The following is a 22,609-nucleotide window of genomic DNA, read 5'->3' on the forward strand; positions in this document are numbered from 1 at the left end:
CATCATTTAAAAATACTTTTCTAAATTAATCACAATCCCGAGTTGAAATTGATTTTAAAAAATAGACGTTTACAGGACATAAATTCACATTTTGATGTGAGCAACTTTCTTAACTCAGAGTTTTCTTCCCATTTGAAAATGAAATAAATAATAAGATACAGATAACTAACAGGTTTTAGAGCAATGCAGATGGAAGATCATTTGTAATGCTTTTTATATTTTTTCAGTAGGAATATGAAATGGAAAATATAGTGGCATGAATGGTATTTTTATTCTACACGCAGGCATATAGGGCGATAGATTCTCCCAAAATGTTCACAACTAATCATTATTTCAACGTACATGAACAATGAAAATAATGCACTGTAGTAATCAGTCAAGAGCACCTTAAAATGGTGCTGAGATAGGGAAAACAAATGCAAATTCACAATCAATTCACAAAATCATCATGGATAAATATCCTTGTAAGTCCTTTTCCTTGCAAGTTATTTAACTTCTCGCAGATAGTCATCACCAAAATTTTGGTATGGCAGAGACACCATTGGGCATATGTTTTGAAGTTAACCTGTAGTCTTAACTTTTAGACAGATTCACTATGTACTTGTTTTTATAACTATTCCACCACTGGCAAGATTTATTGCAACTCTGAACACATTCCAATACACCTATTAAACCTTTTCACAGCATCTGTGGAAGAAAATGCATCAATTTCAAGTTCAAAAAGTGGAACAATAGATTATCTCATGTGGAAGGTGCCTATGTTCCTTTCCAAAGGTTATTAATCAATTTGGCTGGTGAAAAGCATTTTGGAATTGTTTTGGGTGCAAGTTAAATTCAAGATAAATTATGTCAATTGTTTGTCTTGGATTAGACTGGATCCAGTTTTGGATGATCAGAAATATTGTCCTTGGCCTTCATTATAAACTCCATTCCCTTGCTGCTGAACCAGACTGTCTGATGTCTTGGTGTCATATATGATGCCAAGTAAAATGTCTATTGGATAGCTGACATTATTTAAGACCACTCATTCCCACTGCTGTAAAATTACTCAAACTTGCCTTTACCTCAGCTGTCATCTACTGATAACATCTTCATCTATCCTGTTATTTAACCCTAGATTTAATTTTTCCATCTGCAATAAACTTATGCCCTCCAAAGTTTTGCTGTACATTTCCTTAGACCCACAAGTGTTCACCCATTATTCGTGCTTGCAATTAAGCTAATCCTCCACTGCTTTCAAATGCCTTCATGGACTCACTCTTTCAGGTCTTCAGTTACATCGCTTCCCTCTCCAACTTCCACCCTCTCTTCCCTGCTTTACCATGCTCCTTAGAGTCAATCTCTTTGACCAAGCTTTTGGTTTATGAAGAATACAGAATTTCCATTTAAGTTGTTCCTTTTATGTTCATCCCAGGAAGTCTCAAAACATGAAGGAAATATTTCACAATGTAGTTTAATATCAAGCTGTTTGACAAACACGTCTGAAGTTCCTTGTGGTTTCTGCCATGCCAAATGGTTCTAGATTAGACAAGTCCTTGCTGCATTTCTACACCAAGCTGGCTGAAGATGTTACTTTCTTTGGTATGCAAAAATTGAATGAAACACACTAATGTTCTATCATGTAATAAGGAAAACAGATAATTCCCTATTGTTTCAAATAATGTCACAATGGGGAATATCTAACCTTACACGGCTTAGTCCGAGTCATACTGTCTCACTCACCATGTTGACTGGCTATCAGACATCCTACTAGAAACATAGAAAATAGGTGCAGGAGGAGGCCATTCGGCCCTTCGGGCCAGCACCGCCATTCATTGTGATCATGGCTGATCATCCCCCAATCAATAACCTGTGCCTGCATTCTCCCCATATCCCTCGATTCCACTAGCACCTAGAGCTCTATCTAACTCTCTCTTAAATCCATCCAGTGATTTTACCTCCACTGCCCTCTGTGGCAGGGAATTCCACAATTTCACAACTCTCTGGGTGAAAAAGTTTTTTCTCACCTAAGTCTTAAATGGCCTCCCCTTCTAAGACTGTGTCCCCGGTTCTGGATCCGCCCAACATTGGGAACATTTTTTCTGCGTCTAGCTTGTCCAGTCTTTTTATTATTTTATATGTTTCTATAAGATCTCCCCCTCATCCTTCTAAACTCCAGTGTATACAAGCCTAGTCTTTTCAATCTTTCCTCATATGACAGTCCCACCATCCCAGTGATCAATCTCGTGAACCTACGCTGCACTGCCTCAATCACAAGGATGTCCTTCCTCAAATTTGAAGACCATAACTGTACACAATATTCCAGATGTGGTCTTACCAGAGCCCTATACAACTGCAGAAGAACCTCTTTACTCCAATACTGAAATCCTGCCAACATTCCATTAGCATTCTTCACTGCCTGCTGTACCTGCACGGCAACTTTCAGTGACGTGTACAAGGACACCCAGGTCTCTCTGTACCTCCCCCTTACCTAACCTAACCGCATTGAGATAATAATCTGCCCCCTTGTTTTGCCGCCAAAGTGGATAACCTCACATTATATTATACTGCACACTCAGCCTGTCCAGGTCACCCTGCAACCTCCTAACATCCTCTTCACAGTTCACACTGCCGCCCAGCTTTGTGTCATCCGCAAACTTGCTAGTGTTGTTCCTAATTCCCTCTTCCAAATCATTAATATATATGGTAAACAGTTGTGGCCCCAACACCGAGCCTTGCCGAACTCCACTCGCCACTGCCTGCCATTCTGAAAAGGACCCGTTCACTCTTACTCTTTGCTTCCTGTCTGTCAACCAATTTTCTATCCACGACAACACCCTACCCCCAATACCATGTGCTCTAATTTTAGTCACCAGTCTCCCAGAGACCTTATCAATGGCTTTCTGAAAGTCTAGATACACTACATCCACTGGCTCCCCTTCATCCATTTTACTTGTCACATCCTCAAAAAATTCCAGAAGATTAGTCAAGCATGATTTTCTTTTCATAAATCCATGCTGACTTGGACTAATCCTTTTACTGCTATCCAAATGCCCCATTATTACCTCTTTAATAATTGACTCCAGCATCTTTCCCACCACCGATCAGGCTAACTGGTCTGTAATTCACTGTTTTCTCTCTCGCTCATTTCTTGAAAAGTGGGGTAACATTAGCTATCCTCCAATTCACAGGAACTGATCCTGAATCTATTGAACATTGGAAAATGATCACCAATGCGTCCACTATTGCTAGAGCCACCTCCCCGAGGACACTGGGATGCAAACCATCAGGCCCAGGGGATTTATCATCCTTCAGTCCCATTAGCCTACCCAATATTATTTCTCGCCTAATGAAAATTTATTTCTGTTCCTCTACCCCCTTAGATCCTCTGTCCTCCAGTATTTCTGGGAGAATATTTGTGTCTTCCTTGGCGAAGACAGATCCAAAGTACCTGTTCAACTCTTCTGCCATTTCCTTGTTCCCCATAATAATTTCACCCATGTCTCCTTCAAGGGACCCACATTTGACTTTGCTATTCTTTTTCCCTCAACATATCTAAAGAAGCTTTTACTGTCCTTTTTATATTCCTGGCCAGCTTCCCCTCGTACTCCATCTTTTCAGCCCCTATTGCCCATTTTGTTTCCTTTTGTTGTCCTATGAAAGTTTCCCAATCCGGCTACTCTTTGCTATGTTATACATCCTTTCTTTTAGTTTTATTCTATTCCTAAATTCTCTTGTCAGCCACAGTTGCCTCCTACTTTCCTTAGAATCTTTCTTCTTTTTTGGAATGAAATGATCCTGCGTCTTCCACATTATGCCCAGAAATTCCTGCCATTGCTGTTCCACCGTCATTCCTGCTAGGATCCCTTTCCAGTATACCTTGGCCAGCTCCTCCCTCATGCCTTCATAGTCCCCTTTGTTCAACTGCATCATTGACACTTCCGATTTAATCTTCTCCTTCTCAAATTGCAGATTAAAAATAATCATATTAGGATCACTATCTCCAAGTGGTTCCTTTACCTCTAGTTATCTTATCAAATCTGGTTCATTGGACAACACTAAATCCAGAATTGCCTTTTCTCTGGTCAGCTCCATTACAAGCTGCTCTAAGAATCCATCTCGGAGGCATTCTACAAATTCTCTTTCTTGTGGTCCTGAACCAACCTGATTTTGCCAGTCTACCTGCATATTGAAATCCCCCATCACCTCAGTGGCATTACCTTCGTTACATGCCAGTTTTAACTCCTGCTGCAACCTACACCCTACATCTGGGCTACTATTTGGGGGTCTGTAGATAACACCAATTAGTGTCTTCTTGCCTTTGCAATTCCTCAACTCAATCCACAGTGACTCTACCTCGTCAGTCCCTATGTCTTCCCTCGCAAGGGTCTGAATTCCATCCCTCACCAGCAGAGCTACCCCCCTCCTCTGCCCACCTGCCTGTCCTTTCTATAGGATGTATAACCCTGAATATTAAGTTCCCATGCCCGATCCTCCTGCAGCTACGAACAGTAATCCCCACAATGTCATATCTACCAACCTCTAACTGAGCCTCAAGCTCATCTACTTTACTTCTTATACTTCGCGCATTCATATACAATATTTTTAATTCCTTCCGCATCTCACCTTTCACATCGATCCCTATTACACTTGGCCATACTCTCTTATACCTTTGTGAGCTTTCTTTCCCGTTAATTCTGGGGTCATTAACTATCCATTTACTCCTTTTCCCTTTAACTCCGTCCTTGACTATCCCATTTGGCACCCCCCCCCCCCCCTTATTTAGTTTAAAACCACCTGTGTAGCAGTGGCAAACCTGCCTGCCAGAATGCCAGTCCCCCACCTGTTAAGGTGCAATCCGTTCCTTTTGTACAGTTCCCCCTTACTCCAAAACAGATCCCAGTGGTCTAAGAATCTAAATCCCTGCACCAGTTCCTCAGCCACACATTCGGGTCCTGTATCTTCCTGTTCCTGCTCTCACCAGCACGAGGAACTGGAAGCAAACCGGAGATAACCACCCTGGAGGTCCTGCCCTTCAGCACTTTTCCGAGCTCTTTAAAGTCACACTTCAGAATATTCATCCCCTTCTTTCCGAGATCGTTTGTGCCAACATACACTACCACTTCCGGGTGTTCAACTTCGCTCTCGAGGATTTTCTGCACTCTGTCCGGGACATCCTGGATCCTGGCACCAGGGAGGCAGCACACCATCCTCGAATCCCGTCTGTTGCCGCAGAAACACCTGTCCGTACCTCTCACGATAGAGTCTCCAACTACCACGGCGTTGCCTGACGTCGGCCTCTTTGGTTTTGGCTCAACAGCACTTTTTGCTTCGCAAGCCAGTGCGCCGCTCAGTGCGTTAACATCTTCTGTCCCGACAGCTTCTAAGTGGGTGAACCTGTTCACAAGAGGTACAACACCGGGGACCTTTGCATTCCATGGTTCCTTCCCTTTCACACCGTCACTCTTCAGAAAGCAAAAAAAATCCCAGTTTTCATGAAACAAAGTACATCGGATGAATTAAAACAAAGTAAAAAACGCTCAACTTTTTAAGTGTTGAAAATCATCTAACAGAAGTGTCTGGATTTTAATCTAGTTGCTCAACCCAATTTAAAATAAACCTGTGGACAAAGCTCTGATTTTTCAAAAGTCACATACAACTGTCTCTTTCCAAATACTCATGTTGCAAAAACTGAAATTAAGTAGCTAACTAAACAAAGAAATCAGTGCAAGTACTATTGGAATGACACGTCCCTGTGGAAGTTTGGATGGAGAGGGGCTAAAACTTTACATCCACACTTTGGCAAATCGAGTTGGATACGACATTTTGGGTTTAACTTTTATCTGGAACATTTAAACACAGAAAATAGCCATAACCACGGTATATACCCACTTTCTATATATTAAACGATTCTAACACAGGGGTGAGCTGCATATCACATTTGAACAAAGATAGTTTGCTGTTTGCCTTGACACCAATTGGTGGCAGTGTTTTTTTCTGCATTTCGAAGCAAATGTTGGAGGCTACATTTTTTTAAAAAGTAACCACATAGATAATAGATTAATCTGTCTGGTGTACTTCCCTCTCATTAATGTCTGGAAGAAGTAACAGGCTGCAATATTCGCGTCAGATAAGCTTTTCTTTTTTTTTCGGAAGTTGAAAAACCTGTTTGTGGAACAATTGTGGAAATAACTCTCGCTCCCCGAGGCATATTTTGATTATCAGCGCGCGCCTGCAAAATGAACCTCTAAACAAAAATATTAAAGCTACTAGTAACTTTACATGAACGCAATCGTTACTCTGCTTAAGCGACACTCTTCCAGACGGTCCTGTGGCACGGAGCCAAATCGACAAAATTCTTCAAGTCAGCCGAACTTCTATTTGGAGGGAAGGGTGGGCGTGAAGGTCCTGCCTCCCGCCGCTTGTTACTGGACGGCTGCAACTCAGTGATTTCGCAGCTTGAAAGGGCAAGCGTGCAGGGCTCTCCTGGCGATTGGGCAGAGACCGTAGTCAATCAAACGAGTGGCTGGGCTTCCGCTGGCGAGTTCGGCAGTGGTTGGGGGGAGGGAGGGAGGTAAGGAAAAGTTGTCCAGCTGGCGACAGGGGAGCGAGCGAAGGCGCTCTTGTGTGTGCGTGTGGGGCGATACATTGCAACTATGGGGCCCGAGTGAAACATTTTCACTTGTTCCTCCGACTGCAAATGGAGACTTTATTACTAACGCTGATCGCCTTCAGTCACTGTCTGATTACAACAGGTAGGCGTGGGGTTTGTGCCTGTTGTCCAACTGGGTGTTGCTTATATCTGTGATCTTACCGGGGGGCTCTGCATTGTTGCTTCATTACGTTTCTATTTGTAGTAAATGAAAGTTTTGGAGAAACCGACTGCTTCCAGTGTCGTGTGGCAGCGCAAAAAAAAAGTATTCGGACCATTAGCACTGCAAAGCGATGTATTTTTTTTTCCAAACATAAAGTGTGAAAGATCGTAGTCCTGATGATTACACGTTTCATTTGGTCTTTAGAAGATTTTAGTAGCTTGAACCGTGAATGTTAAACTGCGTGTAGGCTAAATTGAATTAGGTTAGATATGCAAACCCTTTACATGAAAACAGCAATTATACTAAGGCCGCGGTTACAAGCGTTTAAGACGTCGTGTCGGGTGTCACTTCGTGGTGTTCTGAAAAGTTCGTCAAAATGTATCACACGACCTGTGTGGAGTCGGCATTAAAGAGCAAGTAGCAAGTATATATGTGTCTGCGATTGTTGGCACTTTATTTGGTTTAGTACGATCACCTCATTTTTTTCGGTGTGTATGTATGCCTGTGTGAATGTATTTATAGTGCGATATTTCTGTTTTGGAAAATGACATCTGTACAATTTCAACAAGTTGTGAGTTTCAAAAACTGTTAGCTAATCGTATTAGTTAATGATTAATTTTCAGCCAACAGAAGCTTAAAATATGCGCGCAGTTTTCCCACGAAATCCATACCTTTTTATATAAGTGTGTGTTAGCGAAAACTTAAGTATTGGAATGTGAACATTCAGGAGAAGTAAACTTGTATGGAGTGGGAGTTCGTAAACACGAAACTGTACAGAAATGGTTTATTAATTCCTGAGCTATCCCCGATCCAGGCTGTTTAGTTTGAACCCAATGTTTTATATTTTTTTAAATATTAACGTACGATGTAATCCACACTTTCTATATTCTTTGTACCTCAATGATATTGTTCAATTTTAAGCGAGGTGACTGATTAACCTGAAACACAAGGAAGGCATTCTTTAAATGTACAATTCAATGAATTGTAACGTTAAATATATTAGATTGGAGAAAAGTCAATGGATCAATTCATGTCTTTTTAAAAAAATAATTGTTCTGATTAAAACCTAAACACATATTAGTTTAACGTCTAAATTAGAAAATATGAATATCATAAATGATGCTCCAACCTTTCTTGAATATTTGTGTCGTAAGTTGTGTTATAAACCATTCTATAAGGAAGCAATAAACTTATTTAATTGTGAAGGACATGTGCAGATTACATATCTGTGACCAGCGATTCAAATGCTATATTTGTAAAATAGATCAGCTTTTAGGAAAGTTTACCTTTGGTGTGTTACATTTTAAAACTTGTTCTCAATAAATTGGAATATTTATGGTGACATTATTACCAGAAGAAACGTTTAATAGAGTTTTTTTTACTGTCATAGCTTTGTGACATTGCGATTAGGCTACTTTGCAGAATTGCCTCTTGCACTTTAAACATTTAAAAAAAGTTGAACATGTTACCCGTTTAATATATTTTACTATAAAACGCTATTCTCACTTCAAAGATGAGAAGATTCACATTTTTGGTTTAATTGTACCAAGTACTCATGGAATAAGGAAGAGGAGCTATCAAACCATGTACAATATTAATCTGCTGTTTGGGCCATGAAACAAAGCAAACATCAAAGTAAATTTCCCTCAATGTTCAATGACATATTAGAGATTTAGTGATCAACTCAGCATGGAGGAACAAGAGATGGTCAAGAAAGACATACGATCCAATAGAACATTATTCATTTCTAGAGGGAAATTGGGGAACTGGGGCAGTTAATGGAAGGGTTTTGAGAGCAGTCAGTATTATGATTGAAGAGGTGCTCAAGGTCCTGAGGTGTTTGAAGGAAGACAAATCTCCCGGGCCTGATCAGATATATCCTGGAACACTGTGGCAACCTAGGGAGAAAATTGTAGGTGCCCTGGCAGAGATTTACGAGTCATTAAATACCGGTGAGGTGCCGAACGATTGGAGGGGAGCAAATGTTGTGGCTCTACTCGAGAAGGGCTGCAGGGAAAAGCCTGTGGTGGGAAAGTTACTAGAGAGTATTCTGAGGGATAAGATATACACGCATTTAGATGGACACGGGCTGATTCGGGATATTCAGCATGATTTTGGACATGGAAACAGAAAATAGGTGCAGGAGGAGGCCATTCGGCCCTTCGAGCCAGCACTGCTATTCATTGTGATCATGGCTGATCGTCCCCAATCAATAACCAGTGCCTGCCTTCTCCTCATATCCCTTAATTCCACTAGCCCCTAGAGCTCTATCTAACTCCCTCTTAAATCCATCCAGTGATTTGGCCTCCACTGCCCTCTGTGGCAGGGAATTCCACAAATTCACAACTCTCTGGGTGGAAAAAGTTTTTTCTCACCTCGTTCTTAAATGGCCTCCCCTTTATTCTTAGACTGGCCCCTGGTTCTGGACTCGCCCATCATTGGGAACATTTTTCCTGCATCTAGCTTGTTCAGTCCTTTTATAATTTTATATGTTTCTATAAGATATCCCCCTCATCCTTCCAAACCAGTGAATACAAGTCTAGTCTTTTCAATCTTTCCTCATATGACAGTCCCGCCATCCCAGGGATCAGTCTCATGAACCTAAGCTGCACTGCCTCTATCACAAGGATGTCCATCCTCAAATTAGGAGACCAAAACTGTACACAATACTCCAGATGTGGCCTTACCAAAGCCCTATACAACTGCAGAAGAACCTCTTTACTCCTATACTGAAATCCTCTTGTTATGAAGGCCAACATTCCATTAGCTTTCTTCACTGCCTGCTGTACCTGCACGCCAACTTTCAGTGACTGGTGTACAAGAACACCCAGGTCTCAATACACCTCCCCCTTACCTAACCTAACCCCATTGAGATAATAATCTGCCCCCTTGTTTTTGCTGCTAAAGTGGATAACCTCACATTTATCTTTATTATAATGCATCTGCCCACTCACTCAACCTGTCCAGGTCACCCTGCAACCTCTTAACATCCTTTTCACAGTTTACACTTCCACCCAGCTTTGTGTCATCCGCAAACTTGCTAGTGTTGCTCCTAATTCCCTCTTCCAAATCATTCATATATATGGTAAACAGCTGCCGCCCCAACACCGAGCTTTGCGGCACTCCACTCGCCACTGCCTGCCATTCTGAAAAGGACCCGTTCACTCCTACTCTTTGTTTCCTGTCTGCCAACCAATTTTCTATGCATGTCAACACCCTACCCCCAATACCAAGTGCTCTAATTTTAGTCACCAGTCTCCCGTGCGGGACCTTATCAAAGGCTTTCTGAAAGTCAAGATACACTACATTCACTGGCTCCCCTTCGTCCATTTTACTTGTCACATCCTCAAAAAATTCCAGAAGATTAGTCAAGCATGAATTCCCTTTCATAAATCCATGTTGACTTGGACTAATCCTTTTACTGCTATCCAAATGCCCCATTATTACCTCTTTAATAATTGACTCCAGCATCTTTCCCACCACGGAAGTCCAGCTAACTGTTCTGTAATTCCCAGTTTTCTCTCTCACTCCTTTCTTGAAAAGTGGGATAACATTAGCTATCCTCCAATCCACAGGAACTGATCCTGAATCTATTGAACATTGGAAAATGATCGCCAATGCGTCCACTATTTCTAGAGCCACCTCCCCGAGGACTCTGGGATGCAGGCCCAGGGGATTTATCATCCTTCAGTCCCATTAGCCTACCCAATACTATTTCTCGATTAATTACAATTTATTTCTGTTCCTCTACTCCCTTAGATCCTTTGTCCTCCAGTACATGGGTGGGTGTGTCTCACAAATCTGAGTTTTTTGAAGATGTGACCAAAAAGGTTGATGAAGGCAGATCAGTAGATATTGTATATATGGATTTCTGCAAGGCATTTAACAAGTGTGTAAGAAGGAACTACAAATGCTGGTTCAAACTGAAAATAGACACAAAAAGCTGGAGTAACTCAGTGGGACAGGCAGCATCTCTGGAGAGAAGGAATGGATGACGTTTCGGGTCGAGGCCCTTCTTCAGAACAACGATCCGCATAGTAGGCTGCTCTGGAAAGTTAGATCCTATGGAATCCAAGGGGAGATAACTGAATGGATAGAAAATTAGCATCATGGATAGAAGCAGAGGGTGAAGATGGAAGTTTGCTATTTGGATTGGGGGCCTGTGACTTGTGTTGTGCGGTTTGGGACTGGTCCCATTGCTGTTTGTCATCTATTTCAATTATTTGGATGAGAACCTACATGGTATGATTAGCAAGGTTGCAGATTACACTAATGTGGGTGGTATTGTGGATAGTAAAGATGATGGTCAAAAATTGCAGCAGGATCTTGATTGGTTGAGCAGGTGGGCTGTGGAATGGTTGATGGAATTTAATGCACAGAAATGTGAGGTGTTTGCATTTTGGGAAGTCTAACATGGGCAGGACCTAAACAGTGAATGGTTGGGCTCTGGGGAGTGTTGTAGAGCAGAGGGATCTAGGAGTGCAGGCACATAGTTCCTTGAAAGTGGCATCACAGGTAGATAGGGTGGTCAAAAAGGCTTCAGGCAAATTGGCTATTTCAGTCAGAATCTTGAATAAAGAAGTTGAGACGTCATGTTGCAGTTATAGAATATGTTAATGAGGCCACATTTAGAGTATTGTTCAATTTTGGAGACCCTGTTATAAGTAAGATGATGTCAGCTGGAAAGTGTGCAGAGAAGATTTACGAGGATGTTGCCAGGACTTGAGATATAGGAAGAGGTTGAACAGGCTAGGACTCTATTCCTTGATGCACAGGAGGACGAGGGGTGATCGTATAGAGGTGTACAAAACATAAAAGGAACCGGTCAAATAACTGCCCAGAGTCCCTTGCCCAGAATATGGAAATTGGGAACTTAAGAAACATTTAGACAGGTACATGGATAGGATAGGTTTAGAGGGATATGGCCCAATGTCAGGCCGGTGGCACTAGCATAGATGGGACATTGTTGGTCGGTGTGGGCAAGCTGGGCTGAAAGGCCTGTTTCCTTGCTGTATGACAAAATTATTCACTCCAGTAAGATCTCTGGTTCAGTTCTCCATTTTGTGCTGAGCAAAAAATCTGAGTTGGTTGGGTTTTGGGAAGGAAAAATAAAGCTGGAATCAGCATGAAGCTACTAGGTCGTTGATAAATGCCACATGGTTCATCAATACCCTTTGAGGACAGAAATCTACTGCCTTTAATTGGTCTAGCACATATGTGACTCAAAACCCACTAAAGTGGTTGATTGTTAAGTTGCCATTTGAAATAGTTTAAGAAGGAACTGCAGATGCTGGAAAATCAAAGGTAGACAAAAATGCTGGAGGAACTCAGCGGGTGAGGCAGCATCTATGGAGCGAAGGAAATAGTTGATGTTCTGAAGAAGGGTCTTGATTTGAATTAGTTTAGTTGTATTAAAAAAAATACAAGATTGCACCACATGAATTGAACTGTTAGACCACTTGGTAATGACTCAATTCAGACATATCAATGTGGTTCCTCGCCCACTCAACCATGTACAATCCTTCTGTTTGAATCTCTGGGGTCCGGGATTCAGACTGGGAGATCCATCCCACCGCAAGGCTGCATTCTCTCCCCTCTCCTCTACTCTCTCTACACCAATGACTGCACCTCCACTGACTGCCCTGTCAAGCTTCTCAAGTTTGCGGATGACGCAACCCTGATTGGACTGATCCAGGATTGGGAGGAATCGGCCTACAGACAGGAAGGGGGGACACAGGTGGCGTCCTGGTGCCATCGCAACGACCTGGAGCTCAATGCTCTTAAGACAGTGGAATTGATTGTAGACTTTAGTAGAGCTCCCCCTCCCCTCACCCCACTCACCATCAACAACACCACCACCACAGTCACATCACATTAAGTTCCTGGGAACCATCATCCCCAAGGATTTTAAATGGGGGGGCCACCATCAACTCCACAGTCAAAAAGGCACACAGGAGGATGTACTTCCTGCGGCAGCTGAGGAAGCGCAATCTGCCACAGGCAATGATGGTCCAATTCTATACGGCCATTGTAAAGTCTGTCCTCACCTTCTCCATCATGGTCTGGTTTGGCTCAGCCACCAAGCACGACATCCAGAGGTTGCAGCGAATCGTTCGATCAATCCCTTGAAGACCGAAAAAGGTGAATTTATTATGGGGAACAAGGAAATGGCAGATGAGTTGAACAGGTACTTTGGATCTGTCTTCACTAAGGAGAACACAAACAATCTTCCTGATATAGTAGTGGCCAGAGGATCTGGGGTGATGGAGGAACTGAAGGAAATCCATATTAGGCAGGAATGGATAGACTGATGGGACTGAAGGCTGATAAATCCCCAGGGCCTGATGGTCTGCATCCCAGGGTACTTAAAGAAGTGGCTCTAGAAATCGAGGATGCATTGGTGATAATTTTCCAATGTTCTATAGATTCAGGATCAGTTCCTGTGGATTGGAGGATAGCTAATGTTATCCCACTTTTTAAGAAAGGCGGGAGGGAGAAAACGGAATTATAGACCAGTTGGCCTGACATCAGTGGTGGGGAAGATGCTGGAGTCAATTATAAAAGATGAGATAGTCGAACATTTGGATAGCAGTACAGGATCGGTCCGAGTCAGCATGAATTTACGAAGGGGAAATCATGCTTGACTAATCTTCTGGAATTTTTTGAAGATGTAACTAGGAAAATGGACAAGGGAGAGCCAGTGGATGTAGTGTACCTGGACTTTCAGAAAGCATTTCATAAGGTCCCACATAGGAGATTAGAGGGCAAAATTAGGGCACGTGGTGTTGGGGGTAGAGTGCTGACATGGAGAGAGAAGTGGTTGGCAGACAGGAAGCAAAGAGTAGGGAATAACGGGTCCTTTTCAGAATGGCAGGCAGTGACTAGTGGGGTACCGCAAGGCTCGGTGCTTGGACCACAGCTATTTACAATATACATCAATGATTCAAAGTAACATTAGCAAATTTGCAGATGACACAAAGCTGGGTGGCAGTGTGAACTATGTGGAGGATGCTATGAGAATGCAGGGTGACTTGGACAGGTTGGGGGAGTGGGCAGATGCATGGCAGATGAAGTTTAATGCGGATAAATGTGAGGTTATCCACTTTGGTTGCAAAAACAGGAAGGCAGATCATTATCTAAATGGCGTCAAGTTGGGAAAAGGGGAAGTACAACGGGATCTGGGGGTCCTTGTACATCAGTCTATGAAGGTAAGCAGGTACAGCAGGCAGTGAAGAAAGCAAATGGCATGTTGGCCTTTATAACCAGAGGAATTGAATATAGGAGCAAAGAGATCCTTCTGCAGTTGTACAGAGCCCGAGTGAGACCACACCTGGAGTATTGTGTGCAGTTTTGGTCTCCTAATTTGTGGATGGACATTCTTGCTATTGAGGGAGTGCAGCGTAGGTTTACAAGGTTAATTCCCGGGCTGGCAGGTCTGTCGTATGCTGAGAGAATGGAGCAGCTGGGCTTGTACACTCTGGAGTTTAGAAGGATGAGAGGGGATCTCATTGAAACATATAAGACTGTTACAGGTTTGGACACGCTAGAGGCAGGAAACGTGTTCCCGATGTTGGGGAGTCCAGAACCAGGGGCCACAGTTTAAGAATAAGGAGTAAGCCATTTAGAGCAGAGATGAGGAAACACTTTTTCTCACAGAGTGGTGAGTCTGTGGAATTCTCTGCCTCAGAGGGCAGTGGAGGCGGGTTCTCTGGATGCTTTCAAGAGAGCTAGATAGGACTCTTTTTAAAAAAAAATAAAAAAATAGCGGAGTCGGGGGATATGGGGAGAAGGCAGGAACGGGGTACTGATTGGACTTGATCAGCCATGATCACATTGAATGGCTGATCAAGCTGGCTTGAAGGGCCGAATGGCCTACTCCTGCACCTATTGTCTATTGTCTATATGTCAGCTGAGAAAGTCAGAAATATTGAATGGATGACTGATCTTAGCCACAACAAGGAAGCACTTCCTCCATTGAATTAATTCACTCTAGATAAGATCAAGAAAAATATGGGTCAACGGTAACAAAGACACAGTATCAACCAGGCTACAGCGCTGAAGACTAGTGCTCCAGTACCAGCTATACCTTCGGTGAAGCTGCTTTGTTACAATTGCAACACTGGTATCAATTAAGCAAGTCAAAATTTAAAGAGAAAAAAAAGCCAAATCCATTGACAAATTATCACCCCCTCCGTTTACTCTTGGACATGTGCCTGCTGATATTCAATTTAAGGTTTGTGAACAACGCTCTGCTTTTGGCTACCTATATTTGGTCCAAAGGTGAACAAAAGAGTTGTATTCCAGGGACAGATTAGGGAAATTAAAGGGCCTGTCCCACTTGGGCCTCATTTGCGCATCACACAGGTGGCGTGCAAAGATTTTGTGAATCCCAAAATCCTGGAGAGGCGCGCTTCACTGCCTACCCCACCACGTTTCATCATACGCCATGCGCGCGTAATGCAGCCATGCGCAAGTCACGTGCATGTCACGACGCATGCGTGACGCGTAAATGATGTTACGTTTTGCATCGTGATGAGCAAATAATGCCCAAGTGCGACAAGCCCTTAACTCTTCTTTTGACAAGGCTCTGGTAGAAATGAAGTCAATGGAAATCAGGGAAAATCTTTCAATTTGCTGGAGAATTTTAGAAAAAATATCAAATATTCCCCTCCAGAAGTTGTGTAATTTTGTACAGGTGACACAATTTTACACAACTACATATTCATTCCCTCCACCAACCATGTTCTGGTCATCCTGTGTACCATCTACAAAACGCACCTCAGTTATTTGCCCTGTGTTTCTGACAGCATCTCTGAATTCCAAATCTTCTAACATCAAGAAGGGCAAGATAACATAGGAACATCACTAACTGCAATCTCTACTGAGTCTTACACCATCCTAACTTAGAGATATATCACTTTTCTTTCATTCTTCTTAGAATTCTTTGAACAGCATTGTGAGGGTATATTTATTAGCAGAACTGTTACAATTGAAGGTGCAGCTTACTACGATCACATTGGCAGTTACAGATGGAATTCAATATTGACTTTGGTAATAATGGCCATGGTATTAAAAAAAACAGCAGATTGGTCTCCTTGCATATCAGTCACCATGAAGGTAATGCCCCTTCTGGCACCCGCGGTGAATAAAAACCCCGGAGGCTGGGCTGAGTCTGTGAGCAGCGTGCAGGCAGAGAGCAAGTTAAACCGGAAGCCTTTGAGTGAAGTTAGAGTGGGACCAGGAGCTATGGCGTGAGGCTGAAAGCTGAAGGTGCGTGGTGAGCACAGTGCGAGCTGCGTTTGCTGCGACCCCTTCCCCTCACCCTCCACAAGAGCAAATATGTTATTGGTCCAGATGACCAATAAACTAAACACCTGGAATCACAAATGTTGGTTTACAATAGCTCAGTCCAGATTGATTTTTGGGAGAAAGGGATACTTAGCAGAATCGTTCCAGAGTTTAGTGAAAATGTTGACAATTTTTGGAGCATTGATTGAAATAAGGTAAGCACAAGATAACACAATGGGAGAAGTTCAGGATATCGAATGGATTGTTAAATAAATTTGTTAAGAACATGATGAGAAGATCTTCCTGTACAGTTCAATCAGGAACACATAATTCTGATTTTGTACATGTTAGATCAATAAGATAATATTTTTCCTTGTTCTGAAATTTGTCCATGTATTTGCCTTTTAACGTCATGAAAAATATTATGTTGAGCAGTTTAGAAAATAGGATTGCCTGAGTATCACTTGAGGGAAAAGTAACCTGTCATCCCAGCTGATGGAGGGAATTTGTTCAATACCTACATCTTGGGCTGAAGGGCCGACCCCTGTGCTGTTACGTGATCTTGTTGCTTGTGTCAATGGAAATGAAAAAATGACTTGGGATGATTTTCATAGCAGTTTTCTTGGTGTAATTTCCGGATCCTGATGCCTACTATGATTTGGCAACACCAATAATGCATGTAAATGAAAACTCATTTCTGTTTATGATATTTGGAAAATTATAGCCCCCTTTCCACTTCAAATTATTTGCACAGCAGCTGCTTTGAACATTGTGCATCTGTTGGAATCTGTTCAAAAGGTGCATGATTGATTTATGTTGCTTCTGAAATTTAAATTAACGACCTGAAAAGAAGAAAAGGAATGCTGTTTCTTTCATTTATTTTTTTTAGCACACTCCGATTGTAACTTTTGTCAGAAGCTTTACTGACTAGTTCCTGTAATCACATGGACAGATCGGCTGTTCTTATTTCCCTTGTAAGGAGAATTACTTTTGAAAGTTAGAGATAATAGTATAGCCAGCTGCACTTGACTTCATAACTGATCTATTCACAGAGGTATAGGTTTTAAACCAGGTATGCTGAATACTACTCGGATCTACTGCAATGGAGAAATCTTGTGTTAGTTATAACCTGTAATTAACATCACAACAAGATTTTTTGTAAATGCTTGCGGTGTCCAATAGCTTTTGATGTTTCTAACTGGATTTAATAATGGCTTAATCATTTTGTATCTGTTTTGCTAAAAGTCTTGTAGCAGAGGCACTAGTGGATAATTTGGAGTGTTATTGAGAATCTTAGTAGATTATTTCTAACATCTCAGGGGAAAAAAAGAGAAAAAACATCCATCTGGGAGAATTTCTATTCCTTGCGTTTAATCGCTTTTTAAAAAATTGTTTGCAGTCTTGTAACTCAATGCTTCATTTTATTGAGCTCAAAATGTTCTGCAGGCTCAAACCATGTTTGAAAGTTTATGTCTGTTCCGCTGTAATAAAAACAGTTGCATGTAAGTATAATGCAAGAAGTTTCATGCATTGTCTCACAAAGGGGCAGATTTTACAGAAGTGGGACATCAAGTAACATCAGCTATTAGCTCAGTCAAATCATAATCATAACATACTTGTTCATAAAGATGCTGACCATTCAAGCAGAAATTAGTGAGGAGTTGGGGGAAGAGGAGAAGGATGGGGATGAGAGTAGATGAATGAAGCATGCTGCACCACAGTATATGACAGAACTAGAAGGGTCTCAACCCAAAACTTCTTCTCTCCAGAAATACTGCCTGTCCCTCCGAGTTACTCCATTTTGAATCTATCTTCAGTTTAAACCAGCATCTGCAGTTCCTTCCTCCACTATGCATCTCCAACAACTGAAAGAACCAGAATAAGGTTAAGGAGCTATCTATGCCAGGTACAGAAGGGGAAACATAATGGGAAAGAGACTGATTTTTGAAAACTAAAATTATGAATTAAAGCTAAATTGAAAAGAAATTGCATTTTAACGTTTCGCTGCAAAATTTATAGCTTGGTAAGACTGAGACGCCACACTTTTGTTCCAAAGAGATTAACTTGGGAGAAATTAACATCTATTGTGGTTTTTATGGTAAATTCCACCTCGCTATATTGGGCTGTCAGATAAACAACACGTCAGCTGTTAATGGTTAGTTGCTTAACTATTAGTTTAATGTTTAGAGCAAGAATGCATGAGATTTCAATTTCTTTTCTATTTAAGACAGTTTAAATGGACTGTAACACTTTGATATTATGCATAAGCTTAGTTACTCCAAATAAACAAATGAGCAAACAACAAAGAATGTGAGCAAATCCTAAAATTGATATAACCATTCTTTGCTTTGCTATATATCAAAGTGTTAATTTGATAAATAAGAAACACTAAATTTAGAAAGTAAAAATATTGCAGAACTAAATACAAAAATATTTTTCTAAGTTCTGTAAACCCCACTCTCACCTTGTAAGATTTCACAGTAGTTTGTACAGTTGAGGCACTTTTAAGGAGCATCATGCAACAGATTGTAAGGTTTTAATTGGGTATCATTACAATGAATTTACAGCAAAACCACAGGCTATTTGGTGTTGCTGCCTCATTCCTCTTCATGTAACCCCAAGTATCCTTTTCATTCAGATCTTAAATTTGTTATTCCCACCTATTATCAAAGGTGGTTGGTTTTAAATGTTAACTGTACACTGGGTAATGAAGTTATTTATATTCCCTGTTTAAGAGGCATTAGGGCAGCAGACACTTGCATAGGCATTACAAAGAAGGATATAGACTTGGGGATTAGTGTAGATGATCAAAAAGGTAGGCATGGATGTGGTGAGCTGACAGGTCTGTTCTGATGCTGTACAACTCTGACTCCAAGATACACACAAGACATGCCCTGATTAGGAACAAAGGGAGTGTTATATGGTTATTACAGGTGTTTAAAAATGGGGGGGGAGTTGTTAAAATCATCTTTTATATGATGCCCCAGTGAACAATAATCATGTAAATCATCCTCTCAAGGCAATGATGTAAAAGATGTGCTGTTTCTGATTCATTTAGCATGGTACAAGCTCTGATTTGGTTGTGGGGCTGAGGTTGCCACCGATAGATGGCAATTCCAACTCTATTCCATTTTCTGTTTATCTTCCTTGTTGGTGGAACATCTACATCTGCCCTGGTCAGATTCTTGTGTAGGAAGGAACTGCAGTTGCTGGTTTATACCAAAGATAGATGCAAAGTGCCAATTGGCCAGTTGGCTGAGTAACTCGACAGGCCAGGAAACATCTTTGGAGAAAAGGGATGGGTGACTCTTTTGGTCAGAACTGAAAGTAGAACCCATCTCCAGTCCCCCCCCCCCCCTCATACCACTACTTTCAGTCTGAAGAAGTGTTCCCACCCGAAATATCACCCATCCTTATTTTCCCCAGATGCTGCCTGACCCACTGAATTACTCCATGGTTAGATTTTTTGTTTGTAAGTAAAATAAAGGGGAAATTTGAGTTGTATAGATATTCCTTCAGTTATATTGGTTCTAAATTGTAGAATTTCCTCCTCAACAAATTTGTCATGGCATTCACCAGAATATTTGTATTGATTGGAAATTAATGGCTCCCAGCACCTTCTCAACGACAATAAACGAAGGCACTGACCCCAAGAAAACCAACGTTTTTTTTAATTGTGCAATTATTATCAGAATAATGGGCCAGAATCCCACTAAACAGTAATTTCCTGGCACTCAATAATTTTACAAGGGGCTTGCAGATGGTCACAAGGACCCCATATTTGCAGAATTTGGTTGTGTAATACCAAAAATCCAAGTTTGTATTCTAGGGCTGGAAGTACCAATCAGTTTAAAAAAAAAAAGATTTCCTGTTTATAAGTTACTTGGAGAATGTTTATTTAACATTTGTTTTAACCCTCCAACCTTGTACATTAAAAGAATAATTGACGAGGACCCACCCAGAGTCTGCTCCAAGCATAGAACATATGAGAACAAATATTTTGTACCACTTGAATATTTGCTTTTTTTGGCGTACCAGGAGCACCACACCGACACTCTGTGCCTTTGTCTACACACTGTCTTGGTGTGCTTTGAATTAAATTATTTAATGGATGTGGTAATTATGGGGATATGTGCATCCTTTGATCCACCCTATTTTCACGTGTTTTAAAAAAAAAATAGATTTAAAAAATTTATTGATTGAAAGCGTTTCCACAACTGGAAGGAATAAATAATTAATAAGTGGTTAATGCCATTTTTGAACAGAATCTCATTCCTTTGACTGTGGTTTTGCAGAGGAAGAGGAGGATGCAGTTCAAAGGAACATGGGGATTAATGGAAGGTGCAAAATTTACAGGATGTTTTAACGCCTTTGAGCGCAAACTAGTTAAGTGATGAGATGTAGATTGGTTCAATCTCATATAACAGAAAATATGGAACAGAGCGCAGGAGCAGACACTTCGATCCACAATGTTTGTGACACCAGTTAATCTCCTCTGCATACACGGGATCCATACCCGTCCATTCCTTCCATATCCATGTGCCTATCTAAAAGCTTCTGAAATGTCATCATCGTATCTACATCCACCACAGCCCCAACAGTGCATTCTAGCACCCATTATTTTCTGTGTAAAATTTTTTTTTAAAATCCTGCATATCTCCTTTAAATTTTCTCCCTCTGACCTTAAAGCTATTCCCTCAAGTTTTTGACCTTTTCACCCGGGGGGGATACCCTATCTGTGCCTGTTATACTTTTATATAATTTTATATACCTCTGTCAGGTCACCCCTCAACCTCTGAGGCCTCAGAGAAAACATTCCAAGTTTGTTCATCTTCTCCTTATAATCCAGGCAACATTCTGTATCTTATCTAAAGCCACAACATCCTTCCAGTAATGGGGTGACCAAACCTGCACGCAATACTCCTAATACATCCCAAGTAGAGGGTTATAAAGCTGCAACATGACCTCCTGACTCTTATACTCTATGCCTCAACTGATTAAGGCAAGCATACCATATGCCTTCTTCACCACTCTGTCCACTTGTGTTGCCACTTTCAGGGTGCTATGGATTTGGGCCCCTAGATCCCTTTGTACATCAATGCGGCTAAGGATCTAGCCGCAAACTGTATATTTTTAGTTTATATCTTTCAGATATAAACATTAGTTTATACCTTTCAGTAGTGCAAAAATTGCTAGAAAAATAATAAGCGATTCATGCCACCTCCTGTCATAGCTTTAAAGTGACAACAAACTGGTATGAAATGTATATCTCTCAAATTCTAATAACTTCAAGATATTAATGGAAGGGGACTGAGTGCTGGAAATGCCGTTGAAAGTCAAGGTGAGTTGGCTTGACAGTCTTTAGTAGGGAATTGTCCTTTGCTAGCACTGGTCTGGTACAAATGTTGTCTGCGGTTATAAGCCTATATTGGCTGGGGTTTGGTCCACTGGTCTGGTACAAATGTTGTCTGCAATTATAAGCCTATATTGGCTGGGGTTTGGTCCACTGGTCTGGTACAAATGTTGTCTGCGGTTATAAGCCTATATTGGCTGGGTTTTGCTGTAATTTGGCACTATAGCCGCAGTACAATGAAAACATAAAAATTATATTTCAAAGATAGACACAAAAAGCTGGAGTAACTCAGCGGGACAGGCAGCATTTCTGGAGAGAAGGAATGGGTGACGTTTCGGTCAAGAGCCTTCTTCAGAAATTATATTTCAACCTGCTGAGTACAAAAAGTTTTCCCCATTTAAATACAGGACAAGAACAGTTAGAAATGGCATCAGGGACCGCTTCCCCCTTTCACAAACTTAAAATTAGAATTAAATTTGAAGCAACCTTTAATAATCATTCTAGCTTTTGATGGAGGGAATATTATTGCTTGTAGTATTCTTCTCCCAAACACAAGGTCTTTGTCAATTATAGTAGCCACCTTGGTTGATGTAGATATGGTTTGTAATTTGAAACTAAGACCATCTTGGTGTACATGACACAAATGCTTGCTGATTAAATTTAATGGCAAAAGATTAAATAGTTTGATTCCATTCCAAATAATTTTTAACAAGTTTTGTTGCCTTGACATTTTAACCATTTTTTAAATAAATGTTCCAAATAGTAAGAATTCCCTGTTCCCATACACGGTGCAAAGTAACAGTGCAATGTTTTCATTAAAATATTTTTGATATCTTAGCCACTATGTTTTTAAAATGTTGTGTATTCATACCAAATTTGGACATAAAATAATCCATTTGCCCAGAAAATGGAATTTGATCTCTTTAGCTGTGCAAAACATAGCTCTAGCATGTAGTTAAACCTCTCTTTGTGTCATCAAAACATGATAAGGGTGTCATTAAAACAATCTATTCCATTTTTCCTATAATAAGTTAACTAAAACTGAACACAATACCCTTAAATTTCGGCCCGAAACGTTGCCAGTCTGAAGAAGGGTTTCGGCCCGAAACGTTGCCTATTTCCTTCGCTCCATAGATGCTGCTGCACCCGCAGAGTTTCTCCAGCATTTTTGTGT

At 41.1% G+C, this 22,609-nt stretch overlaps 1 protein-coding gene and 1 long non-coding RNA gene across 4 annotated transcripts in view; one reads left to right on the plus strand and one right to left on the minus strand.

The window, feature by feature from the left end:
• LOC116984663 overlaps positions 1 to 6,471 on the minus strand; it is a 101,838-nt gene extending 95,367 nt beyond the window's left edge. For both annotated transcript variants that reach the window (XR_004415093.1, XR_004415094.1), the window contains exon 1: positions 6,279 to 6,471. This is a non-coding gene — a long non-coding RNA (uncharacterized LOC116984663). The remainder of the gene's footprint in view (positions 1 to 6,278) is intronic.
• Positions 6,472 to 6,485: 14 nt separating this feature from the next.
• Positions 6,486 to 22,609, plus strand: part of lrp5 (LDL receptor related protein 5) — a 172,140-nt gene continuing 156,016 nt past the window's right edge. Inside the window, exon 1 of one of the 2 annotated variants that reach the window (XM_033038947.1) lies at positions 6,486 to 6,734. In XM_033038947.1, the coding sequence (XP_032894838.1) occupies positions 6,680 to 6,734 (55 nt within the window). In that variant the 5' untranslated portion in view covers positions 6,486 to 6,679. The remainder of the gene's footprint in view (positions 6,735 to 22,609) is intronic. The other variant, XM_033038946.1, reaches the window with a different exon arrangement.

The sequence above is a fragment of the Amblyraja radiata genome, chromosome 20, assembly GCF_010909765.2.
Source record: "Amblyraja radiata isolate CabotCenter1 chromosome 20, sAmbRad1.1.pri, whole genome shotgun sequence".
Lineage (NCBI taxonomy): Eukaryota > Metazoa > Chordata > Chondrichthyes > Rajiformes > Rajidae > Amblyraja > Amblyraja radiata.